The sequence below is a fragment of the Neovison vison genome, chromosome 4, assembly GCF_020171115.1.
Source record: "Neovison vison isolate M4711 chromosome 4, ASM_NN_V1, whole genome shotgun sequence".
Taxonomy (NCBI): domain Eukaryota; kingdom Metazoa; phylum Chordata; class Mammalia; order Carnivora; family Mustelidae; genus Neogale; species Neogale vison.
The window spans coordinates 44,755,281-44,777,577 of NC_058094.1; the positions used below are offsets into that span (position 1 = coordinate 44,755,281).

General features: G+C 38.3%; 1 protein-coding gene across 1 annotated transcript in view; it reads right to left on the reverse strand.

Annotated features, from left to right (window-relative positions):
* The window catches only part of SLC26A7 (solute carrier family 26 member 7), a 122,404-nt gene that overhangs the window by 51,450 nt on the left and 48,657 nt on the right, over positions 1-22,297 (reverse strand). The window contains exons 5-9 of the mRNA XM_044247106.1: positions 20,781-20,945; positions 8,439-8,591; positions 4,505-4,587; positions 2,188-2,335; positions 52-165 (exon numbers count right to left, since the gene is read on the reverse strand). Of these exons, the coding sequence (XP_044103041.1) occupies positions 52-165; positions 2,188-2,335; positions 4,505-4,587; positions 8,439-8,591; positions 20,781-20,945 (663 nt within the window). The remainder of the gene's footprint in view (positions 1-51; positions 166-2,187; positions 2,336-4,504; positions 4,588-8,438; positions 8,592-20,780; positions 20,946-22,297) is intronic.

Genomic DNA, 22,297 nt, shown 5'->3' on the forward strand with positions numbered 1-22,297 from the left:
AAACGAGAGTAACCAGCAGTTTTTGGGGTCCGTTCTGAATGATGAACTTACCTGCGTCTTCGCGCCTGTGCTGTACAGGCCGGCAGTCCTTCCCATGGCGGCAGCACTTGGTATGCAGAAGAAAAATGAAGGAATCACATTGCTGAGGCCATGGGCCAAAAACTCCTACAGGATTGATAGAAAGAGAATATATTACTTAATCACTATCAACTTTTGGAGACCACAGGGACATCTTGTCAAAGGATGAAGCTTGTTTGTATTCAATTTCAGTTCTCCCTATTTGTTGTGACCTATTATTTAAAATATATACATATATATACACACATATATTTATATGTAAATATACATATAAATATACATACAATATTATATATATCTTATATATATATATATAAGTTATATATATATATAACTTTTGTTGAGTGCTTACAATAAGCCAGAAACTGTTCTAAGCATTTAATTCTCATAACCACTTCTAGGGAAGTAGGCCATCTACCAATGGCCCCCATAATGCTAACTCCAGTGGTTATTTCCTACCTACCTTGCCTAAAAGTGGCCTTTGAGATAGTTTCTCACTTCTCCCTCCTTAAAGGTTCCTTCTAGGTCCTGCTAGGACCTCCCACCCTCCTGTTTTCCTCCCACCTCCCTGGCCACTACTTCTCCATTTCCTTTATGGTTCCTTCTCATCTAACCAATCACAAATTTGGACCACTTCTCTCCCGGATCTTAGCTACCCAAATACATATTGACAACTCTCAAATTTACATCTCTAGCCAGGGCCACTCCTCTGTAGTTCAGACTCATATGGCCAACCTGCTACCTAGCATCTCCATTTGGATTGTTGGCAGGTATCCCAAACTTCTCCAAATCAGGCTCTTGCTCTCCACCGTCCCCAACCGGGTCCTCCCACATTCTTCCCCACCTCAAGTTCCAATTACTTAAACCAAAAGCATTAGAGATGTTTTTGGCTTCTTCTCCCTTTTCCAAGATAGTATCCACATCCAATCCAGAATCTGTCTTCCTCTCATCTCCGGCACTGTTATATCCCAGTCCAAGTCATCAAATGTTACCTGGATGTTTTCCTGCTTCTGCTGTTGTCAGTAAACAAAACAAACATCCCTGCCCTCAGACAGCTACACTCTAGTGAGTGGATGCTGACAGTAAACAAGATTAATAATGAAAAACAAAGCAGAGTAGGGAGTGGAAAAATTTGGAGTTTAGGATTTTAGTTTACCAAGGAAGGCCTCCCTGAGAAGGGAAACTTTGAATAAAAGAGGCATGCAGATATCTGAAGGAACAGAGTTCCTGGCAAAGGGATCAGAAAGTACAAATGTCCTAAGCCAGAAACATGGCAGTAAGTGTGGCAAAAACAGAGTGTAAAAGGGATACAAGATCAGAGAGGACAGAGATGGTGGCAGGTGGTGTAGGGCTCTGTAAGGCATGGAAAAGAGGCATTGCATTTGCATACGTTGGGAAGCTACTGCGAGGGTTTGAGATAAGGAACGACATGGTCTGTGTTGTATACCATTGCATCCCTTGTTCCTAGACCAGTGTCCAGCACATGGCACAGCTCAATACACATCTGTTAAATGAATAAATGTGGGTTTTTTTCATAGATAACAAAACGGGGCACACAACCAATTAAGGACACATAGCATCAGAGTGAAATTTAGACACAGGTAATACAACATTCATAACCACTGTCCCACAGCTGCCTCTGCAGACCTATGCAGGCATGTAGGGAGGGCCACAAGGATTGAAATAAGAAACTAGCAGAAGTCGTTTCAGAAGTAAACCAGTAAAATTTTCATTCTTTGATAGTCTTAAACCCTTGCGCTCTTTAGTTTTTTACTAACACAAATAATATTAGTGTTATTTTTATTTTGAAATCCATGATTTTTTTAAAACTCAGCATGCAATGATAAATATTTGTAGATTCTATCCTAACACCAGAAAGGACATCAAGATGTCCTTCTCCCTAGGGGGAAAAAATTTTATAGTTTAAACCAACCCATGGAGGCCAGATTTTCAGCTTTCTATGAATGATTGAGAGATTTCTGTTTTGTTCTATCCATTCTTGCTATACACTCAGGAAAGTTATATTTCTCATAAGTTCAACATTGTCAGGGTCTGGTACTGGAGTACCATGACGCAACCACCATAGAGGGGGGCTGAGGCGTACTCCACCTGGTTGTCATCAACTGAATATTTGTATTTTTTAGCAGATCCTTGAGCCAGAGCCAGGGAGGCCACATAGCCGACAAGTGCCACTCCAAAAGCTTCAGTGATTACTGCAGAGAGGACATTCATGGGGGGAGCTCTAGGTGGAGGGATTCTGTGGAAAGAAAGATCATCAATTTTCATGTAATTTCTGAAGTCATCAATTTTCATGTAATTTCTGTAACAACTTACACTGAATTCAACTGTGGTAATGACTTTGAAGTTTACATGGAGAAAGTGAAACACCCATGTGAACAAGGAGCCTTGTGGTTGGAAGCCTTTTGTTTTCAATATTATTTAGCAGAAAAGCAAAATCACAAGGATCACCATGGAGATGGGCTCCATGCCTCCACCGGCATTTATGCCCAGGTTACACTACAGAAACTCTGACTCAACAAAAATGTCCTGTATCAGAACAAAAGCAGATCTGGAGTGTTCTTTCTTTCGAACCTTTCCAAATATGTGATTGGCAGGGATTGAAGACTATACTTTCTGCCCTGAGTACTACAGTGTTTTATGCGAACAATAGTTTACTGTGAGCTACAATTCTTAAACTAGTCCCTAAATTTGCCATAATCTTAATTATAATCTTAATTCATAATCTTAATTATGTTTTTAACTCAATCCTTTTACAGTACACTTACCTATGCATCACATATGTTAAGAAAAATGTGTGTAAAGTTTCCATGTACCCTCCGTTGCAAAATATAGTTCCCCAGTTTTTTTTTTCCCAGTTCCTCAGCTTTAAGGAAGTGTTTAAAATATTTCTTTCACCTAATACCCAGCCAATGTCTCCTTGTCTTTTGAAAACCATTTGAGCCAAGGGATCATTGTTTATTTATCCCTAATGATGCTTTGGAGGACTTACTTCTCCTCCAAAAACAAACGAAAAATCCCTCTGGGGAAAAAGGGAAGATAAATCATGTTGACTTAATATCTAGCAAGAAAGTGGAATGTTCAGCTCTCTCAATTAGCTGTTTCATTTAATCGTCCACACAACCCCACGTGAGTGCCACTCATGCACTCTATGGCAGAGAAAACATTTTAAGAAAGTTTAGGTAATGCACCTAAATCACAAAGCAAATGGTAATGTTGGGGTTCACTGTCTCTTTGCAATGCCACATTCCTTCCATAATTCCTTCAGAGAATGGGTGTGGAAAGGTCACTCAAAATAAAGGAGAATTAAAGCAGGTGGGGGAGAGGCATGATTTCTTTTATCCACTTCCTTAAGTTCACACCCAAGAGAAACTGATGTGTAACATTATAGGCCCTAAGATATTTTAATATGATATATGAGAGCTGCCATTTCAAACTATAAGAACTTCTGTTTCATAAAAATTGAGCTTCCCTATTTATTATTAATAATAAGCTGACCTAGAAACAATAAACTGACTTTTGAAGGTGGAAAAGTAGAGACCCCCTCCAGAAAACCCAAGTTGATTTAAATAACAACCATTAGCCTGCATCTAACATAAAGGTTAAAGACAGGATTTTTTTAAAAATTATCTTTTTAACCCTTGACAATTTTTTTACTGTTCCTCCATTTTAATGTAATGAGAAGCCAAAATTTGGGACTGGAAGATAAAAATACAGAGGAAACAAATGTAACTCTGCCCCACATTTATAAGTACCAGTGTTTATACAGCCCATTAAGAGAGAATAACCCTATGACATCCCACTCTTCCCCAAGATGTCTTTGTGTTCCTCCAGGCTATATTTGGCTCAATGTTTTTGCCCTTTTAGGGTGAGCACTTCTTGTTAACCTTCCTCTTAGGGTCCAGAGGAAGGCTCTGGGAAACCATACCCTCTTCTCTATTTCTACCCTCTTTTACCATTATACACCACCCAGGCCTGTGGGATTGCTATTTAAATTGATGTTTATGTGCTTTTACTACATTTTAAGTGAAATAAAAATAGTCATAAGAATACATGTGTGGAATAGGGAACAATAAATCCCGAAGCATGACCATAATTTAGAAATTCAATGCCCTCCTTTTTCCCCCCAAATATTATCTTTGTAAATAATTTCCAAATCTTTAACCTGAAGCAATGCTGTATAAAATAGTTGTCAACTTCCTTAGTAATAGGTAAACAGTTTAAAAGGTTACTCTTTCTCCATATGTGTATTGTTTGTTTCTGTCATTTTCAAATAGAAATTAATTAGAATTTGTCCTATGGAGGGCCTTTGAAAGAAATGAAATCCATAGCCATCTACCTCAAGACTTTTCCTCCATCATAAACAAACAAACAAAAAAGAAAGAAAGAAAGAAAAAGACTACATTACCCTTTTGGAATATGACCAACTACTTCTAATCCATATGTGATTTCCATATTGGTACAATAACAAGCAAATGATGCAGCAATAATCTGTGTGGTTCCATTTGAAAAAAGAAAAAGAAAATTATTACTGGCCTCCCAAACACCTTGAAGCTATTTCTGAAAGTAAACATTGCTTATCTGTCCCATGATTACCCAGAGTAATGTAGTAGTTGCATAGACTTTTAAAAACTAAGAAAATTTTTAAAAATAAAAAAAATGCCTTTGAAACTTAAAAGCACTTAATTTGCAGTCTCAAAAACCAAATGGCATCCCCACAATATGGCTTTTCTAACATCCTTTCCAACACGTTAATCCAAACATGACTGATTTTGAAGAGGCGCAGAATAGAATATGGGAGCGTATGTGTGTGTACAGATACCATAACCAACCTAAATACTTAGCTCCTGGAACATGAAGAAATACTTTATATCACAGCATAATTCCCTCCAGGACACCAACTTTCAAGAGTCTGAGATATTGCATAAACGACTACATAGGTCAGTAATCGATAACGATTTATAGTCTCCTTGAATAATTTTGAATTTTGAGTTTTTACTATTTCTTTTTTTTTTTAAGATTTTATTTATTTATTTATTTATTTGACAGATAGAGATCACAAGTAGGCAGAGAGGCAGGCAGAGAGAGAGGAGGGGGGAAGCAGGCTTCCTGCCGAGCAGAGAGCCCGATGCGGGGCTCGATCTCAGGACGCCGAGATCATGACCTGAGCCGAAGGCAGAGGTTTAACCCACTGAGCCACCCAGGCACCCCCGAGTTTTTACTATTTCTTGAAGTAAAATGTACTAGTTAATAACAAGCTGGACTCACTGATCTTAAAATTACCTCTGTTGGAGTCTCAGGTTCCCTATGCTCTATTATCTGACCTTCAAAAGGCAAGATCAGGTTCTCTGCCTGCATAGCTTTAAATCACCTTTAAAAGGATGCTCAGAACCCAGTTCAGTCTTTGTTATTCTAGCCATGCCACCCCCATGTTTTCCACCTATTTTCACATTCTCTTTTCACTTTTCTCATAAATTTAGTAGGACTGGGAATTTCACATGGTTATGGTATCAGTTTAGTATTAGCTTGGATCTACTTATGTACTATACATTTTTATTAAAAAGAGACATACCAATTATCTATTTAAAGTACAAATTTACCACACAGATGGCCAGAAATAAGGTATAACAAAATCACACTAGCAAATTAAGACATATTTAACAATTAATGCCCCAAAATTTTATTTTGTAGGAATTTTTCCTATCTGTGTATTTCTCTTCTCTATAATAATATTTAACTTAATTTACAGAGGATTTTAAAACCAAATAGACTTAAGAAGCAACACAGACTTGAGGATATTTTAAAAAGGCAACAAAACTGTATAGGTTATACTGTTGAACAATAAATATTGTGATATAATAGTGTTTCCTGATGAAGATAGTAGTTAAAAGTTCATCCTATTAGGTTAGAATCAGAAGCATTAATATATTTAAAAGTTCCTAAGATGATTAATAAATTTTAATTGTTAATAATTTCCATGAAATATTTATATCAGGTCATAAAATACTATAAGCTGTAAAAGAAAATATACCATAGCCACAAAGTACTGATTCCTTATTGAAAATGGAAGAATACATGATGGTCCATACGTATAGGCAATATTAAAATTAAGTAATTTAAGCCACTGAATTAGCTTTCAGACAATATCTTATTTCCTTACTCTTATCTCTTTGACAAAATTAAATTCCTCTATCAGATGAATCATTGGTTCCCTCTTCAATGTTATTTTAATATTATATGTGTGTATAAGGCCAGCACTGCCCTTAGACTTGGGGCAACAGAGGATCCTGGTCCAGTCAGGCCCAGTGAGTCAGGGCTTTCTAATCTGGTCCTTTCTAATCTGGCCCTCCCCATAAAATGAGAGCTTTGTAGGGGTGCCCAACTCACCTGTACTTGTCTTTCTGGACCTCACTTTGGATACTCAGGAATCTACAGTTTCCTGCTCCAGTGGCCCAAGGCTGCTCCCCTAGGTTCATCCTCCCAGTGTGGCCCCCGAAGAGGTCAAGGGACAGTTTGGGTGATGAAAGAGTGAGGATGTGTTTGGAGCTTGGAGCATGAAGAGCCACACATACACATACGAATCCCCTTGTGGGTCCCACAGAGCTGGAGTAGGAAGAGAAGGGGCAGGCCAAGGAGCTGGCTCACCGCATGCTGCCTCATTCTGACAGAACTCGAAGGATGGAGAATTCTCTATTCCGACCTTTCAAGGAAATCACTAAGGTGTTTTAGTCAAAATAAGAAAACAGAACTTGCTTTTTTTTTGGTTTTTGTTTTTCGGGGTATTTTTTAGAGAGAGAGAGCACATACAAGCAGGGTGGGAAAGAAGGGGGAGGGGAAGAGGGAGAAAGGGGATCTTAGGTAGGCTCCATGCCCAACATGGAGGCCTCCATGGGGCTCGATCCCAAAACTCTGGGATTGTGACTTGAGCTAAAATCAGGAGTCAGATGGTTCATCAGTTCAACCACCCAGGCACCACAGAACATGTTTTATTTAACACTTTGATCTATAACTTTTAAGTATTGGGGCCTGCATTAGTACTTTTACCATGGATCTTGAAAATATTAGGGACAAACTTGTGTAAGAATTACCTCTCCTTTTCTTTTTTATAAGGATAAAGTATATCTTACTACTTTTGCATTGAATAAGTAATTTTTTTATTACTAGCTCAAGGGGCATGTTATTTTCAATTTTTGGTTCATGCAACATACATAATAAAGCTTCCCAAGATATAATAAGATTTCTTAATACCTATAGGATTTTGGAATAAAATGGTATGTTTCACAGTTGTGAGAACTATTAATAATCACAGTACCCTCCACTTTTATGGCTTATTTGAAATACAAACACACACACATTAAATAGGTCACATATATTACATGGATCTCCATAAATTATCAGGAGTATAGAATCATACAAGTTCTAGCTATGGAGAGAGGCCATCCACTTGAGCTCTACAGAAGTAAGTCACGGTCCTCAGAGATAGTTTCCAATGTGCTAGGTTTATCCATTTATGTAAACCTACCATTTCAGCAATATAAATGACTATTTCAAGAGGTGAAATTATTTAGACACCACTTGTTCTGTACATGTGTAACCCAAAGACCATTAAAAAACTAAAGCCAATTCATGATTAAATTAGTAGACTGTGGTTGTGTTAACATTACATTTTCAACTTAATGCTTTGTTTAATTAAGAGTTCCCATTAGAGGCTCTTAAAATTTCAAAATGTGTTTTTTAATGCATAACCCATAAACCTTAAACCATAAACCTTAATGCAAAGTATAATTCATTGTTTGGCCAGCTATAGCAACAAAAAACATCTTAGAGAACCAGCCCCGGCCAGTGAAAATCATGAGTGTCCTTTCAATAAAGCAAAATTAGGTTGGTAAAAAAAAGTGTTAATAACTTTACCAATCATTGATGGACATTTGTCAACTAATAATACATCTATACATATCATATAGATGCCACATCAATAGGATATGATATCCCTTTTTATTGCTTTAGAGAGAATCATTCCAGAAATCTTTTGAGTCTCACCCTCAGAAATGTCTCCTTATTTAAAATCTTAAGTTATATGTTCTATTATTTCTATTAAAAAATTACAAGCATATGAGAAATGCTGTGTAAATTGAAAACATGTGTGCCTCCTTTTTAAAATTATTGACTCAAAATATTTCCTGTTCTTACATTAATGTATAGCCACGCAAAATTAGCCCTCCTTTAATGAGAGACAGGAATAGCTGTGGGTTACTGCGAATGATATAGGGAGCCTCTGCAGGTTACCCCAACAACAAGCAAGCACTGTAAGACAGAATGCTAAATGTTGATTTCATACTTACCAAAACTAAATCGACAGGAAGGACAACTTTAATTTTTCTTTTAAACTGTTCATTCAGCTCCTTAACCAGAATGAGAACCACGATACTCAGCAAGGATAACAGCAGTGCTTCCAGTCGGAAAGACTTGATGTTCTCAAAGACATATGCGTAGATCTGCAGTGATGAGGGAACATGCAAACAAAACTCGGGGTCATCCACAACAGACCAACACTGAAATCTGGCTCCAAATGAACTCATTGATGTTTTGCAAAAAATCATGTTAAGGGGTGGGGGGTGGGAAGGTAGGCATAAAGTGTGGTCAGCACTAACGCAGAGCAACCTATAATTCATTTGCATGTACAAAACCGCTTTGTCCCTGACTCTTCCAATAAACTCAGCGGTCGCTCCTTCCTACATAAGGACAGTGCTAGAGAGGATGATTCTTCTGGGGCCTTCATCAGTCAGAGATGCTAAAACTCATTGCCCACATGCAGATTCATCAGACTCTTCCTCAAACTGCAGGATAGAACAAGCACATGCACTTTAAATATCTATGGAAGCATCTGGAAAGTTAAGAGCTCTGCATAAGGAGGTATTTGCATTTATCTGTATCTTCCAAATTCTCTCTTGCAAAGATATATCACTTGTATAATTTTAAAGGTTTTTAAATAAGCCTTAAATGCTTATCTTCAACATGTCCCTTAACTCCTCCTTCTGTTGGATCATGCTGACTCTGATTTTTATAAGCTCATTTTTATTTGTCCACAACAGATTCTTCAAGTTATTTCAGGTGATAAAAACTAGCTTTTGCTCTAGGACACAGGCTATTCTTACAGCAGTCCAACTTGTTGGCATTCTTTGGCCTCTCTTTTCAGTATCTCAAGTATGAGCTGACCATAACTAAAAATACTGGATCAAAATATTACGTACACAATGGATCAAAAGAGCTCACATAGACCATGTTCTTCAGGATCTCCTAAAATTCTGCTCAGTAGGTTTCCTAATCAAAGGACTTAACCCATCTGGTCTAGAGATCTGGTCCAGAGATGGTATAAGGAGGTATATCAGGTTCAGGTTACCCGAACCTGAATTCTAGAGATTAAACATTATCATTCACACTGTAACTCTTGCGAACAAACAAATTAAATAAACTCAGTTAAACTGAAGCTTCACTGAGTGAAAGGGACCACAGTAGGTAATCCAGAGTCCCTTTTGCCCACAGTTGAAAAACAAAACAACAAAAACCAACAGAAACAAAACAAAAACAACCAAAAAACCCCACCACTTGTGTATCAGATACATTAAGGAATAATTAGGGATCAGAATAGCTTTATCTGTTATCTTTTGCCCATTATTCTATTTTATACCACACTATCTTTTTTTTTTAATTTTTTCAATTTATTTATTTTCAGAAAAACAGTATTCATTATTTTTTCACCACACCTAGTGCTCCATGCAATCTGTGCCCTCTATAATACCCACCACCTGGTACCCCAACCTCCCACCACCCCCCCGCCACTTCAAACCCCTCAGATTTTTTTTCAGAGTCCAGAGTCTCTCATGATTCACCTCCCCTTCCAATTTACCCCAACTCCCTTCTCCTCTCTAACACCCTTTGTCCTCCATGATATTTTGTTATCTTTTGCCCAGTATTCTATTTTATCCCACACTATCTTAAAAGAAAACTTGGTACTACAATATCATAGCTATCCGAGACACAGACAACATTTTTTTCTGTTTCTCCATGCTGTGGACAATAATTGTTTACTGAATTCCTACAGCAAGTGAAGGAGCAAGTTCTATTTCTCATAGTCACCCCTTACTCAAAGCAGAGGACTAAAATTCAAAAGGCCTCTCAGTGAAATATATTCTATAGGGGATAGGGTTAGAGGAATGTCAAGAAAATTTTGTCCAGATACATTGCTTTCTGATGATTTAAGGACAAAAATGAGGATATCATTCAGATGATTTGGCAAGAAAAAACACAAGCATCCAAATGTTTTAAAGAGTTTAGAGGATTACTCCTTCTGTTTTATAGTATTAAAAGTATGCCACAAAAGTGCCTGTCTAAGAAAGGGGGGAAGGGCTATGCTCCACTGCCAAGCCATACCAAATCTGCTGTAATGTGCATTTTGAGAACATGTGTTTGCAATAATAAAAATGACCACCCCAGAATGAAAGGAATGAGAAAAGCCCCCCCCCAGGGTTTTTATTGTCTGTCTGGGTTAAACAACAACTTGTAGGGCAAAGCACTTCTCCCAAGATGCTCTAGAAGAACGGTGGGGGTGGGCAAAGGCTTGTTACAACCAGTGCAAAGAACACAATAGAAAAGCAGGCTGAGGAGGAGTGTCATCCTAATGACTGTCACGTGGTCCCACAGGAAGAAGTCAGCTTGCGGGCCACGAGTGGCATATGGAGACAGAGACAGGAACAGGGAGAGGGATACAAGCAGATATGCAAACACATACAAACACACAATTACATATGCTCGTTTAATGCAGCTCTAGGCATCCTAAGCACCATTAAAATTTCTCATTGCTCATCAATCCAGTCATCAGGGAATGCTGTCACACACTAAGCTCCAGTGGATAAAAACTCCCACTGCTCGCTCTCTCTCCCTCTCTCTCTGACAAATAAATAAATGAAAAATCTTTAAAAAAAAAAAAAAAAAAACACAAAAACTCCCACTGAAGAGCACCTTTCCCTCAGAAGAGCAGAGGCAGTTTAATACGTGTATGGATAACTAAATACGCGGTATCACCAGAACAGACCACTTTAACAAAACAGGAGTTCAGTTTTGAAACTATAATGCTAATTCTTTAAATTGACCATTTACTACAACTTGACATTGAATGAAAACTATTGGTATGTCCAAACAAATCCGTTTTGAGATATTTCAAAGAATAAAAGTAGTCTACTCATGATACATATGTTGTTTCTTACTGTTTTCTTGACAGATGAGATTTTTCTGGAGTAGTTAATAGATGTTTGCACACCCACGTACAAATTTTTTAAAGATTTTATTTATTTATTTATTTATTTATTTGAGAGAGAGAACATGAGCAAAAGAGCACAAGCAGTGGGGAAAAATAGAGGGAGAGGAAGAAGCAGACTTTCCGCTGAGCAGGGAGTCCAGTGCAGGGCCCGATCTCAGGACCCCAAGGTCATGACCTGAGCTGAAGGCAATCACTTAATTGACTGACCAGGTGCCCCAACAAATTTATTTATAGAAAGTGTTCTTATCTGAGTTGGCCAATCTTGGTTTTTTTCTTTAACTGATGGATTTTCAACTTCTGGAATAGTGTCTGGCAGATGGACACTCAATAAATATTGCTGAATGAATAAATACTTTGGTCTAATGTAGTAAAAATAATAATAAATAGGAGACTTTAACTTGAATAAGCAGAATGATGAAGAGAGACAGGACCCAGAGTTTTCTTTTCTCATTATCAGTACTTGGGCTATATCACATTATGGGGCTTTGTAGCTATCATTTATTAATCACTCATGTTTATTAATTATATTTATTTTATTTATTATTATAGGCAGGTCTTGAGCTAAATATTAAAGCTACCATTGCAGTAAATTTCAAGTAATCGATTTTTATATCTTCTATCTGATCTAAATAATCAGATTTTTAATAACTCCATCTTTATAAGAATGAGGCAAAATCCAAAGCTGAAAAAACTCATATTTGGGATTTGGTTAAGGAAAAAAAAAAAAAACAGCCAAAGGAGGTTGTACCCATTCAATAGTTTCTCATTATGTAATTGACAAAGCTAAATTATGTCCATTTTGTTAAACTTCATAAGGCAAAGGGAAAGATCTTAAATGTTTAGAAATGTTAGTAAGTATAAACAAACTAATGGATTTTCTGTCCAATACTCAATTAACCAGAAATTTCTCTCAATCAAATATCCTTTCCACCAGCATTCTCCATGCTCTAGGTATTGCTATAATGAAATGTCCATGACAGAAAATAAATGTTTTTAATATTTTAAGTATATAATGTTATCATTGACAATTCTTCAGTAGCAGTGATGAGTATATTTCTGAACTATCTATAAAGGGACCACATGAAATATGCTAACATATATTTTATGCCAAAAAGAACACATAATCCCTTTAGTATAATTATTTATCATTCCTATGCTATTTTTGTATTAGGAATCTGTCATAAATCACTTTATGTTTCACTGGAAAAACAACAGAGTGATGGTACAATCAGCAAACCTTAATAAAGCTGTCAGCATTCTACTTTATAGTAGGTATAAAGTACTAATCTGTGATCCACAAGTCTTAATTCCCAATATATGACTTTGAGTCTGTCATCAACCACAAAACCAGGAATATCTCTAGGAAAAAAAAAACCTGTAACATTCATAAATGCTTCTACCATGTGTTCAGACTATGGTCTGAAACACTTGTGGCATCATCTGTGCATAGATATTTGTCTCAAATCCAACAAGTGCACTTACAAGAGACAGAAGAGGAGAAGACATGAACACAAAGCAGAAAGGGCTTTGGGGTAACCAAGGCACAGTTTTGTTGATGTAGTCTAAAGCCAAGGATGCCTGGAACCACCAGAAGCTGGAAGACAAGGAAGGATTCCCCTAGAACCTTCAGATAGATCATGGCCCTGCTGATACCTTGATTTTTGGACTTCTGGACTCCAGAAATGTGAGAATAAAGTTCTCTGTGTTTAGTCCCCAGGTTTCTGGTAATTTGTAAGAGTAGCCACAGGACACTAACATATACCAAGTCAAATGCTTCTCACTGTGTTCCCCTAAAGTTCATATGCTGAGGCCCTAACCCCCAGTACCTCATTAGATGACTATATTTGGAGAGAGGGCCTTTAAAGAGGTAATTAAATTAAAATGAGGCCATTAGAGTGGGCGCTAATCCAATCTGACTCCTGCGGTTATAAAAAGAGGAGATGCTGACCTACAGAGAGACACCAGGGAAGTGCGTGGCCAGGGGGAAGACCATGTAAAGAGGCAGGAGGGGGGCCATCCGCAAGCCAAGGAGAGCAATCCCAGAGGAAACTACCATGGTGGCACCCGGATGATATCCAGTCTCCAGAACTGTGAGAAGAGCCATTTCTGCTGTTGGATCCACCTAGCCTGCGGCCATTTGTTACAACAGCCTTACCAAAATGAACACAGAGGATATTATGCCTTCGGGATTTCATGTATACCTAGGAAATTCCCCCCTCTTCAAGCTGACTGAGATAGAAGTCTTTCTAAAATACAAAGTGAAACTTAACAGCAAGGTTTTAGTAACTGTCACTCCTTGAATCCCTACAGTGCATTCACCTTAACCCTTTCTTTCCACCTGAACAGAAGAATTTTTATATTTTCACCACCACATGCAGATGTGGAGAGGACGGCTTGTGGTAGAAAGAACAGGAGAGCCTATTTCAATATCATCATTCTCTAGAAGAGCAGAAGAAGGAACATTTCTAGGCACTAGGCTATCTTATGTGCAGTGACTCATTGAATTTCCCAATTAATACAAGGTGAGTATTCTCATTTCTCCTTTGCTTTATCCCATTACCCACCTTCAATTACAAGAGCTGGCCTCCTTCATTAACATTGTCTGGGATGATCTTGTTCACCAATCTGTCTCCTCCTGCCCTATTTCATGCCCACCTCAGTATTTCAATAAAACTCCATGGGAACAGGGATATTAATTCTCAACTGCATCTTCAGTGCCTAAAGGCAGTCAGCTAGTATTTGCAGAGGAAATCTAATTCTAGTGGTTCTTAAATCAAGGATGCATACATACTAATCTCTTCCCATCCATGTGTAGTTCCTAAAATCTCCCCCAAATTAATCTGTTGAAGATTTCTGGTTTTGAAGCCTCACACTTAGTCCAACTGAGGAGTTGGACTCCTAGTTGGACTAGGAGGTGGAGAGACAAGTCCACTCTCAGCCCTGGGTTTTGTTCTTAAAGGCAGCTTTCACATCCTTGGGGCCTTTAAACATGAGCTACGGTTGCTCAGACATGTCCTCTCCCTGCCTCAACTCACTTTCAAATTCATTATATTTGAACCCCATCTCTAAGCAGATATAGATTCTTCTTGGAGATCCCTAAAGCCATATCCAATCCCTCCAAAACTGATGTGAGTACTAGTTGTCTCTGTGTTTAAGAATTTGATGTCTCCTATAAACTCTGCCTACATATCATTGTATCATTAAACATTTTAGGGTCAGTATTGTTAAATCAAACTCCTCAAATCCCTCTACTTCTTAAAGTCACTCAAACAGAAAAACAAGAGAAATATATTACGCTGAAAGCTTAACCCCAGGCTGTGTTTTCATGAATACAAACAAAACCTCCAGAGATAGGGGGGAAAAAAAAAAAGAACACATTCCATTTATTTTTTTACATAATTATATACAAACTTCTGATCAACAAGTGCTTCTCACACTGGGAATAAATCCATTCACTATTGGGGTGCCTGGGTGGCTCAGTGGGTTAAGCCTCTGCCTCCTGCTCAGGTCATGATCTCAGAGTCCTGGGATTGAGCCCCACATTGGGCTCTCTGCTCAGCGGGGAGCCTGCTTCCCCCTTTCTCTCTGCCTGTTGCTCTGCCTAGTTGTGATCTCTCTCTCTCTGCATCAAATAAATAAAATCTTTTTAAAAAATCCATTCACTATTGCTTTAAGGGATAAATTAAGTATGCAACCAAAATGTGAACTAGGGGAAGAATGGTGTGCTCAACACTAAAAACAACAGGGCACACAAAACTTATAACACATACAACCAAGCTCGCCACAGCCTTGGTGGCATCCGGCCATCCCTTGTTTAGAAGACGAAGTTTAACTTGAATTACTTGAGCGTGGATTTTGTAGTGCTTTGATTTTCAGTGAGTTGTGGGGCATAGAGAGAGCTCAACCCAAGACGGTTGAGTTGCAAAATTTAACTGCCCTCTGATTTAGAATTTTAAAGTAATCTTTGTTATAAATTCCCACATAATTGTTCCGTATCCAAATTAAACCTGCCACATTCTCTATTCCCAACGTCACTGATTGAATCAAGCTGCAGATGAACATTCCTTTCCTCTCCCCTTCGATTTCTTCTGTCCATTTTTCAGGGTATATTGTACATCCCAGCAATTCACAATAGACATGTCATAGTTACTGAAGAGAAAACATAGGCTTTCCTAAACCACCAAAGCGTGTTCTTCATTCAGAATTCCCAGAGGGCCTAGGTCTTCAAAGTAGATTAATTCTCCACATATAAACCTCATTTGTACATATTTAATTGTGAGCTCATTCTCTATTAAAAAAAATGTTTTATTGGCTCTGATTTCCTTCTGACGTTTCTACCCCATTTTATTAACATTCTTGGTTCCTGCCTTGCAGCCTTCGGGGATGTCCAAACTAGAAAATGCTTGCTTGTACTTCAGGGATTGGGGTGGGAATGAAACTGTTTTTCAGTCCTGAAACTCCTCAGATTTAAGGAAGGAAATAAAAACTTCCAAGAAGGGTAATTGAATATGTTGCCAAGCTTGCCTTGTGCTCTTGGGTTTAATGTACAGAACTGTACATAATTATTTAGAACAGTACTCACATGAAGCCATGCCAATGAGACTAACTCAGCCAAATTTATCATATGTTGCTCCAGGCTGAGACACTGGCGCCATCTCAAAGAAACCCACATGTGCTAATAGGAACTAGGAATTTTTGTAATTTTTATTGTGCCCTTTGGGGAAACATCCTTTCTAACAAAAGATACATCATCATTTCTCAATTAAAAAAAAAAAAAACAATGAATTTTGGAACACTGAAAAAATAAGATTAAATTAAATTTAAAAAAATATTCTAGAGAAGAAGTAAACTTTTCCCTCTTATGTATGTGGGGAACCAACTATCAGTCAAATATTCGAATTGTAAGAAAGACAGGAATAAAATAGTGTCACTGGTTTGCCAAAGTCCCAAGACAGAATGTTATTGCTTCTGCTTAGTGTAACATGTATTCCAGCACTGTTATAATTTATTAAGTGAGTTTTTAACTATTGGGGTGGTGAGCTGAATAGATGGAAATATTTTTAAATAAAAATAAACTAAAAACATAGCATTTCTTGAATTCTGATGACTACCTCTTTTTATAAACAGCAGATACAGGGTTTTTTTTAAGTTTTATAAATTTTGAAGTCATCTTTCTAAGTTGCAAGAAGAGATATAACTTTGTTTTACTGTTTAGCTTTGGTTATCTGATTGAGTCCTCCGCAGTTCACAGGAAAACCATCTATTACTATTCTATTATTATTAATAGACAGAAGTATCTCTTACATAAGAAGCTCTTTCAAAAATCTTAAATTTATTACATCCAATGATACATTACTAGTACAAAGATAATGACTTCTGTTTAATGAATATGTTCTAGGCATTTCACTTAGGGAATGAATCCCAATACGTATAATTATCATCAGTTTATGGAACAGGCAACCAGAAGTCAAAGATATTTGGTGATTTTGTCAAGACCAGAGTTATGATCTGAATATGGGCTTCTAAAATTCTCCAGTTCTTTCTCCTGTTGCCTCTTTCTAAGGAAAAGAAAAGATGGATTATGGCCTACCTGAGTGTATGGGCCCTAAATAAAATCAGCAGAGCTAAAAGTCAACTCAGAGAAAAAAACTGATTTTTACCCAATAAGTAACTAAAAAAGAATGTGCAACACTTCAAAGACCATTAAGAAATGGCCATAAATTAAAATTTATTAGAGGTATATGTATTTAGAGATAAAACTTGCATAACAAAGGGGAAAGTAAAACATGAGGCATGAAGGAATTTGGGGAGTTAAATAAGAAAGATGAATTTTGCCTAATTCTACCCACTTTTCTTGGGAATCAAGGAGATCACAAGGGTGTACATGGGGATCTATCTGCATATAAAGATCCTAGAAATTCTGAGAGAGGCATTCGAAGGACCAGGAGCTGAAAGCTTTAGTAGGCTTTAACACTTATAGGAGAGCCCCTCCTCTGGTGAAGCTTCTTACCAGTTTTCAAATAGAAGAGAAGAAGTGGCCTCTCTGATCTTAGCTGGCATTGGTGGCATGTGATCTACATGGCAAATGTAGAAAGGGGAGAAGCATTAGGGCACATCTACTTCTTATGACCTATCAGACATCTGTTCTACAATCTGACAGGGCAGAACTTGTCTCCAGGTGTTTCTGACTCAAACTGCTCTTTAAAAAAATGTTTTGCTGAGGCAAGAACACCCACCAGTCCAGAGCAACCAAAGGGATGGAAATTTTAGATATTCAAACTAGAGAATCAGATTCTCTTAGTAGCACAGCCTCAAGCATCCCCCAGATAGAAGACACTTAAGAAACCATCCCCATGGCAGAAAGGAAAGACCCCAACTCCAGTGACCTCAGAACAGGATGAAGGCAGAAGGTGACGTTGATAGCAAAGATCACAACTATCAAAATTAATCAACAGACATTTTCATTGGCCAAACTTGAATTCTTTTAAGAAAAATCAGTGTTCCGGCTGAGAAAATTAGGCGTGACCACTGACTTTGGTATATGAGTCTCAAATACTCTAGATATTAATTTATGTTCCAAAGATAATCAGCTACATATTCTTTATCTCCCATCAGCCTGAGTAGCTTTCAAAAAGGATAGAAGAGTTATGAAACCTCAGAGGTAGGAAACATAGTCAAAAAGTGAACAATCCCCCAATGTGTTAATTCACCCTCCTCTGGGTTCTCTGGCCCTGATGATCAAGGCCTCCATTTTGTTTTCTGTTCTATACCTCAGAGCTGAGTTCAGCTTTGGTCTTGCACACCCCACCCAAACGAGCTAGGGGCAAGTTCACACTTACATTATCATCATCAGCTTCCTCAGCCTAACCACACCAAAGCTCACTTTGCAAATGTCCCAGTAGAACCTATGCACGACAACAAAATTTATTTTTTAATCTAAAGCTCAGATCACCACAATTTTTGACGTTAAAATAACCACATTCATTCTTGAAACCCTGGCAAAGACTCAAAGCACCATACCAACCCAGCAACTAAACAGTGTAGGACTCTGGGACACGGAAAAGCAATAGCAACTTTCTTCATTTTCCCTCAGCACACAGCTTAGCAATTCCCACCAACTGAATACGGTGACTGTAAAGCCAGCCATCTATAAATATTTTAAATTCTGATCCTGTTTCATTGTGAGAACTTAACTCCTTGCCTCCAAAAAGCCACATAGGATTTGACAGACAAGGCAAAGATTAAGTAGCTTACAGTTTTCCTCACAAGAAAATAAAATGGAAAAAATAAAACATACACAAAACACTTTAACATGGCATTTTATACACTTGACACGAGAGAAACAAGCTGAAAGACAGAATGTCATTCCCCTATCAGGCTCTCCTGCCTCTTTTAACAGAACTGGAGAAAGGAGGGATGATTATTTGTGTGTGAATATGACTGAAGAGGCTAATTTGTAATTCATTTACATTTCCTTACACTTCCCACGCACAGATGAGCACACCATTCAGGAAGGTCAAGACAGAATCCAGTGCTGATTTGGTTCTCTGGTGTAGACCTGGTGTCACCAGAAGTCCTAAGGGACCCGTCACCTGATGGCTTACAGCTACTTTGGTCTGCATTCCTTTGATCTGGGGCCTCCAGGCTCAGTTCCAGCGCTCTTGTTCTGGCTTTAAGCTCTCTTATAATGAATGAGTCATTGAGCAGGATATTACCTAAATAGCAAAAATTCAGAACCAGCTTCCAGCTCCATGTTGCCAACTGTTATCTTTATGGACTGCTTTACCAGTCACTCAGAGAAACGCACACTTAAGCAGATAGATAATACTACTTTTCAGGTACCAGAGTGACAAATTTTTAAAATAGTAATAATTAGAGCTGACAATGATAAGGTGAGTGTGCAATATTAATGAGCACAACTTTCAGACTGAAATTTGGCAAACATCTTACATCCTCCTGATCCGGTAATTCCACTATTAGGAATTTATCCCAATGAAATCATTAGTGATGCAGATAATAACATACAAATAACAAAGATCCTCGTGAAGCCGTGTATAATCATGAAACACCGCAAACTACCTTAACATCAGGGATTAGATGAAGAAATTATTGTACTTCTATGTTAAGCTACTATTCAGCCTTTAAGATCAAGAAAATTGAGGGTCAGAATTCTCTCACTATAAAACATTAATGTTATTAGTATGCAGCATTACATTGTGAGAGCTCAGGATGTGCTACCCCAAAATATGCCTGTTTGACATAAGGATTATCTTCAGGTTGTTACAAGACGCAAGGAAGCTCTGGAAACAGAATATAAGTGACCCTTTTGTAAGAGAAATTTACATTCACCAGCTCCACCTATAAGGTGTCTCCTTCTCTGTAGAAGGAAAGGGTGACTCTAAATCACAAAGCACTCCCATCAAGAAGAAGGAACAACTTAAATCTGCACAGCAAACCTTATCCTTGTTTACAGTACTTTCCCTGGTCACCTTCCCATAACTTGGCTGCGCACACTCTTTCCTCATTTGTTTTGGGTGAAGAAAGTATTTACACCCAAATTCTAGCCTTTCTCAAGTTACTCATCTCTGAGTTTCTCCCTTGCCTATATGATACACATGTTAATAAACTTGTTGGTTTTCTCTGGTTAATCTGTTTTTTTGTTAGAGGGTCCACAGCTCAGAACCTAGAAAAAAGGGAAATTTTTTTTTCCTTCTCTACTACATAAAATTAAGAAATTAAGTAAAATGAAGTTTGGTTGCCCTCCAGTTTATTGATGAAACATTCATTTTCTTATAAAGCTCCATAGGATATGACTTCCTGAGCAGTCAGAGATTTTAGGTCAGCTTCAAAAAGGGACAAAAACAATGAAGTATTATTAGGGTAATATTTTGAAATTGGCCATAGGTTCCTCCCTCAGGTTCAAGTGACTTTCAGTAGCTCATAGTCGGCCACCAGGGCTCCGGCCACCAATTTTGCCCAGGCCTGTGATTTCAGCCAAACTGGAGTTCACAATACTGAATGAAAGTGGTAGAGTGTCCTGTAGTCTAACTGGGCCCCAATCCCAGTAGATGACTTCCATGAGAAGTTGCAACAGAGCTGGTTCTTGAAAAAATTCCAGTTATTTTTTTCTAATCATGACCCCAAATTATATCATACTCAATTTTTATGAAGAATTGTTTCCAAAATTAGTAGATAGAACATATTAAGTTAGCTTCATATCCTAAATTACATTAAAAGTATCCCAAAACGATTGTATTTAAACCTACGTTCCATTCCTACCGAAAAATCTCAGTATTAGAATTCACCGAATTCTACTTTGTGAAACGCACTCCCAAAATACACGAACAAAGACATATGGAAAGCTCACGTAAAAGAATCCGAGTGGTCCAGATATATATGGCATTTTCATTCCCAGGAGATACTTGACTTGTGAAGTCACAACGTGGGTGGCAGCCCCGGTCGTCATTGCACTGATCACGGGCTCCGTAAGCAGGAAGGTGGCACTGCCCAGCTGCAGTGCAAACATGGCCACCTAAGAGGACAAAGGAGAGTGACATTTCCCAGACTTCCTAGAGGAATTAATGTCCAACACATTTTCATGTTCATTCCACACAGACCTGAAGAACTCACACGAAATGGGATTCTGAAATCTTAGATAGTCAGTATCTGGAGTTTTTCTTGAAAATATAACTAGGTTCCAAGACTTTCCAAATATTCTTAGGTATAGTGTAAGTGCTCCAATTAAAAGGAACACATCTTTCACCCCTGAAAATTCACTTCTGTTTTTCTCTTTTCCTCATCATTAAAAGGGGAAATATGCTCAGATCAGTTCATAGATGGGGCTCTATGGAGAAAAATTAAATTTGCTTTATCATTTAATTTAAGAAAATTTCAGAAGGACATGATGCACTGAAAGACCCCGCGTATAGACACCCTTCCCCCAGTTGTTAATTATTTAACCGCTCTTTTGCCTTCTTGTAACCGCTTGGCTTTTAGGGTGTGACACTGGTCTCCTGTTTGAACAAGATACCTTCTGCTAATAGCCGAGGCATAGGCAGGGGGCCACATAGTCACGTAGGCAGGATGCATCTCTGCTGAGTAATAAGGTCCAACTCCCCCTCCTCATTCCCCCTTCCCGCCTTTTTCTTCTCGCGTGCGGGTCCTCCAAAGCCAATCCGCAAACACCAAGTATGCCTTTTTCAAATGTTCAAATTGTCAGCCAATCAGCCCTGTCCCATCCAAAACTTGTTTGTACCTGTCTATAAAAATCCTGCACCACCCCGGCCTGGGGTGCTCAGCTAGCAGGAGCTGCTGACCACCCGCAGGCGCCTGCGCTACAATAAAGAACCTCTTGCTGTTTGCATCCTGTGGCAGTGTTGAATTCTTGGGTAAGGGGATCCGCGGGTCTTACAGCACTACTCCACACCCAAGAGGCTTAAAACCTCAAAAGCATTGAAGAAAAAAAGCCATTTCTTGAGTTTCTCCCTGGTTCTGAGAAATAGGAACACTTTCATGACTAGGAACTCTGTCAAGTGGCTCTAAATGGCCAATTCTAACAAGAAGATATGAGGACTTATTTGTATGGGGAAAAGAGCAAAAGACAGAGGTAGATTAAAGGGATATGAATTCAGAAACCCAGGAATCAGTAGAAAAGTCATTTTCCTTAAACCGTCCCTGTCTACTCATAGCATCGTGCTCCATGGCAAAACCATGTCATGACCAGGCATAATGATCAGGAGTGAGTAGAAGCTGTGCATTGAGTTCTGCTGGGCAAAAGATGACCGGAAGAATCAAAACTCTCCTCTCTCACTATTAACACAGCAGCAGTTAGTGTCCTTCCTTTGCCAGAGAGAGAAAGCTTTCAGAAGATGGCCCATCCTCTCT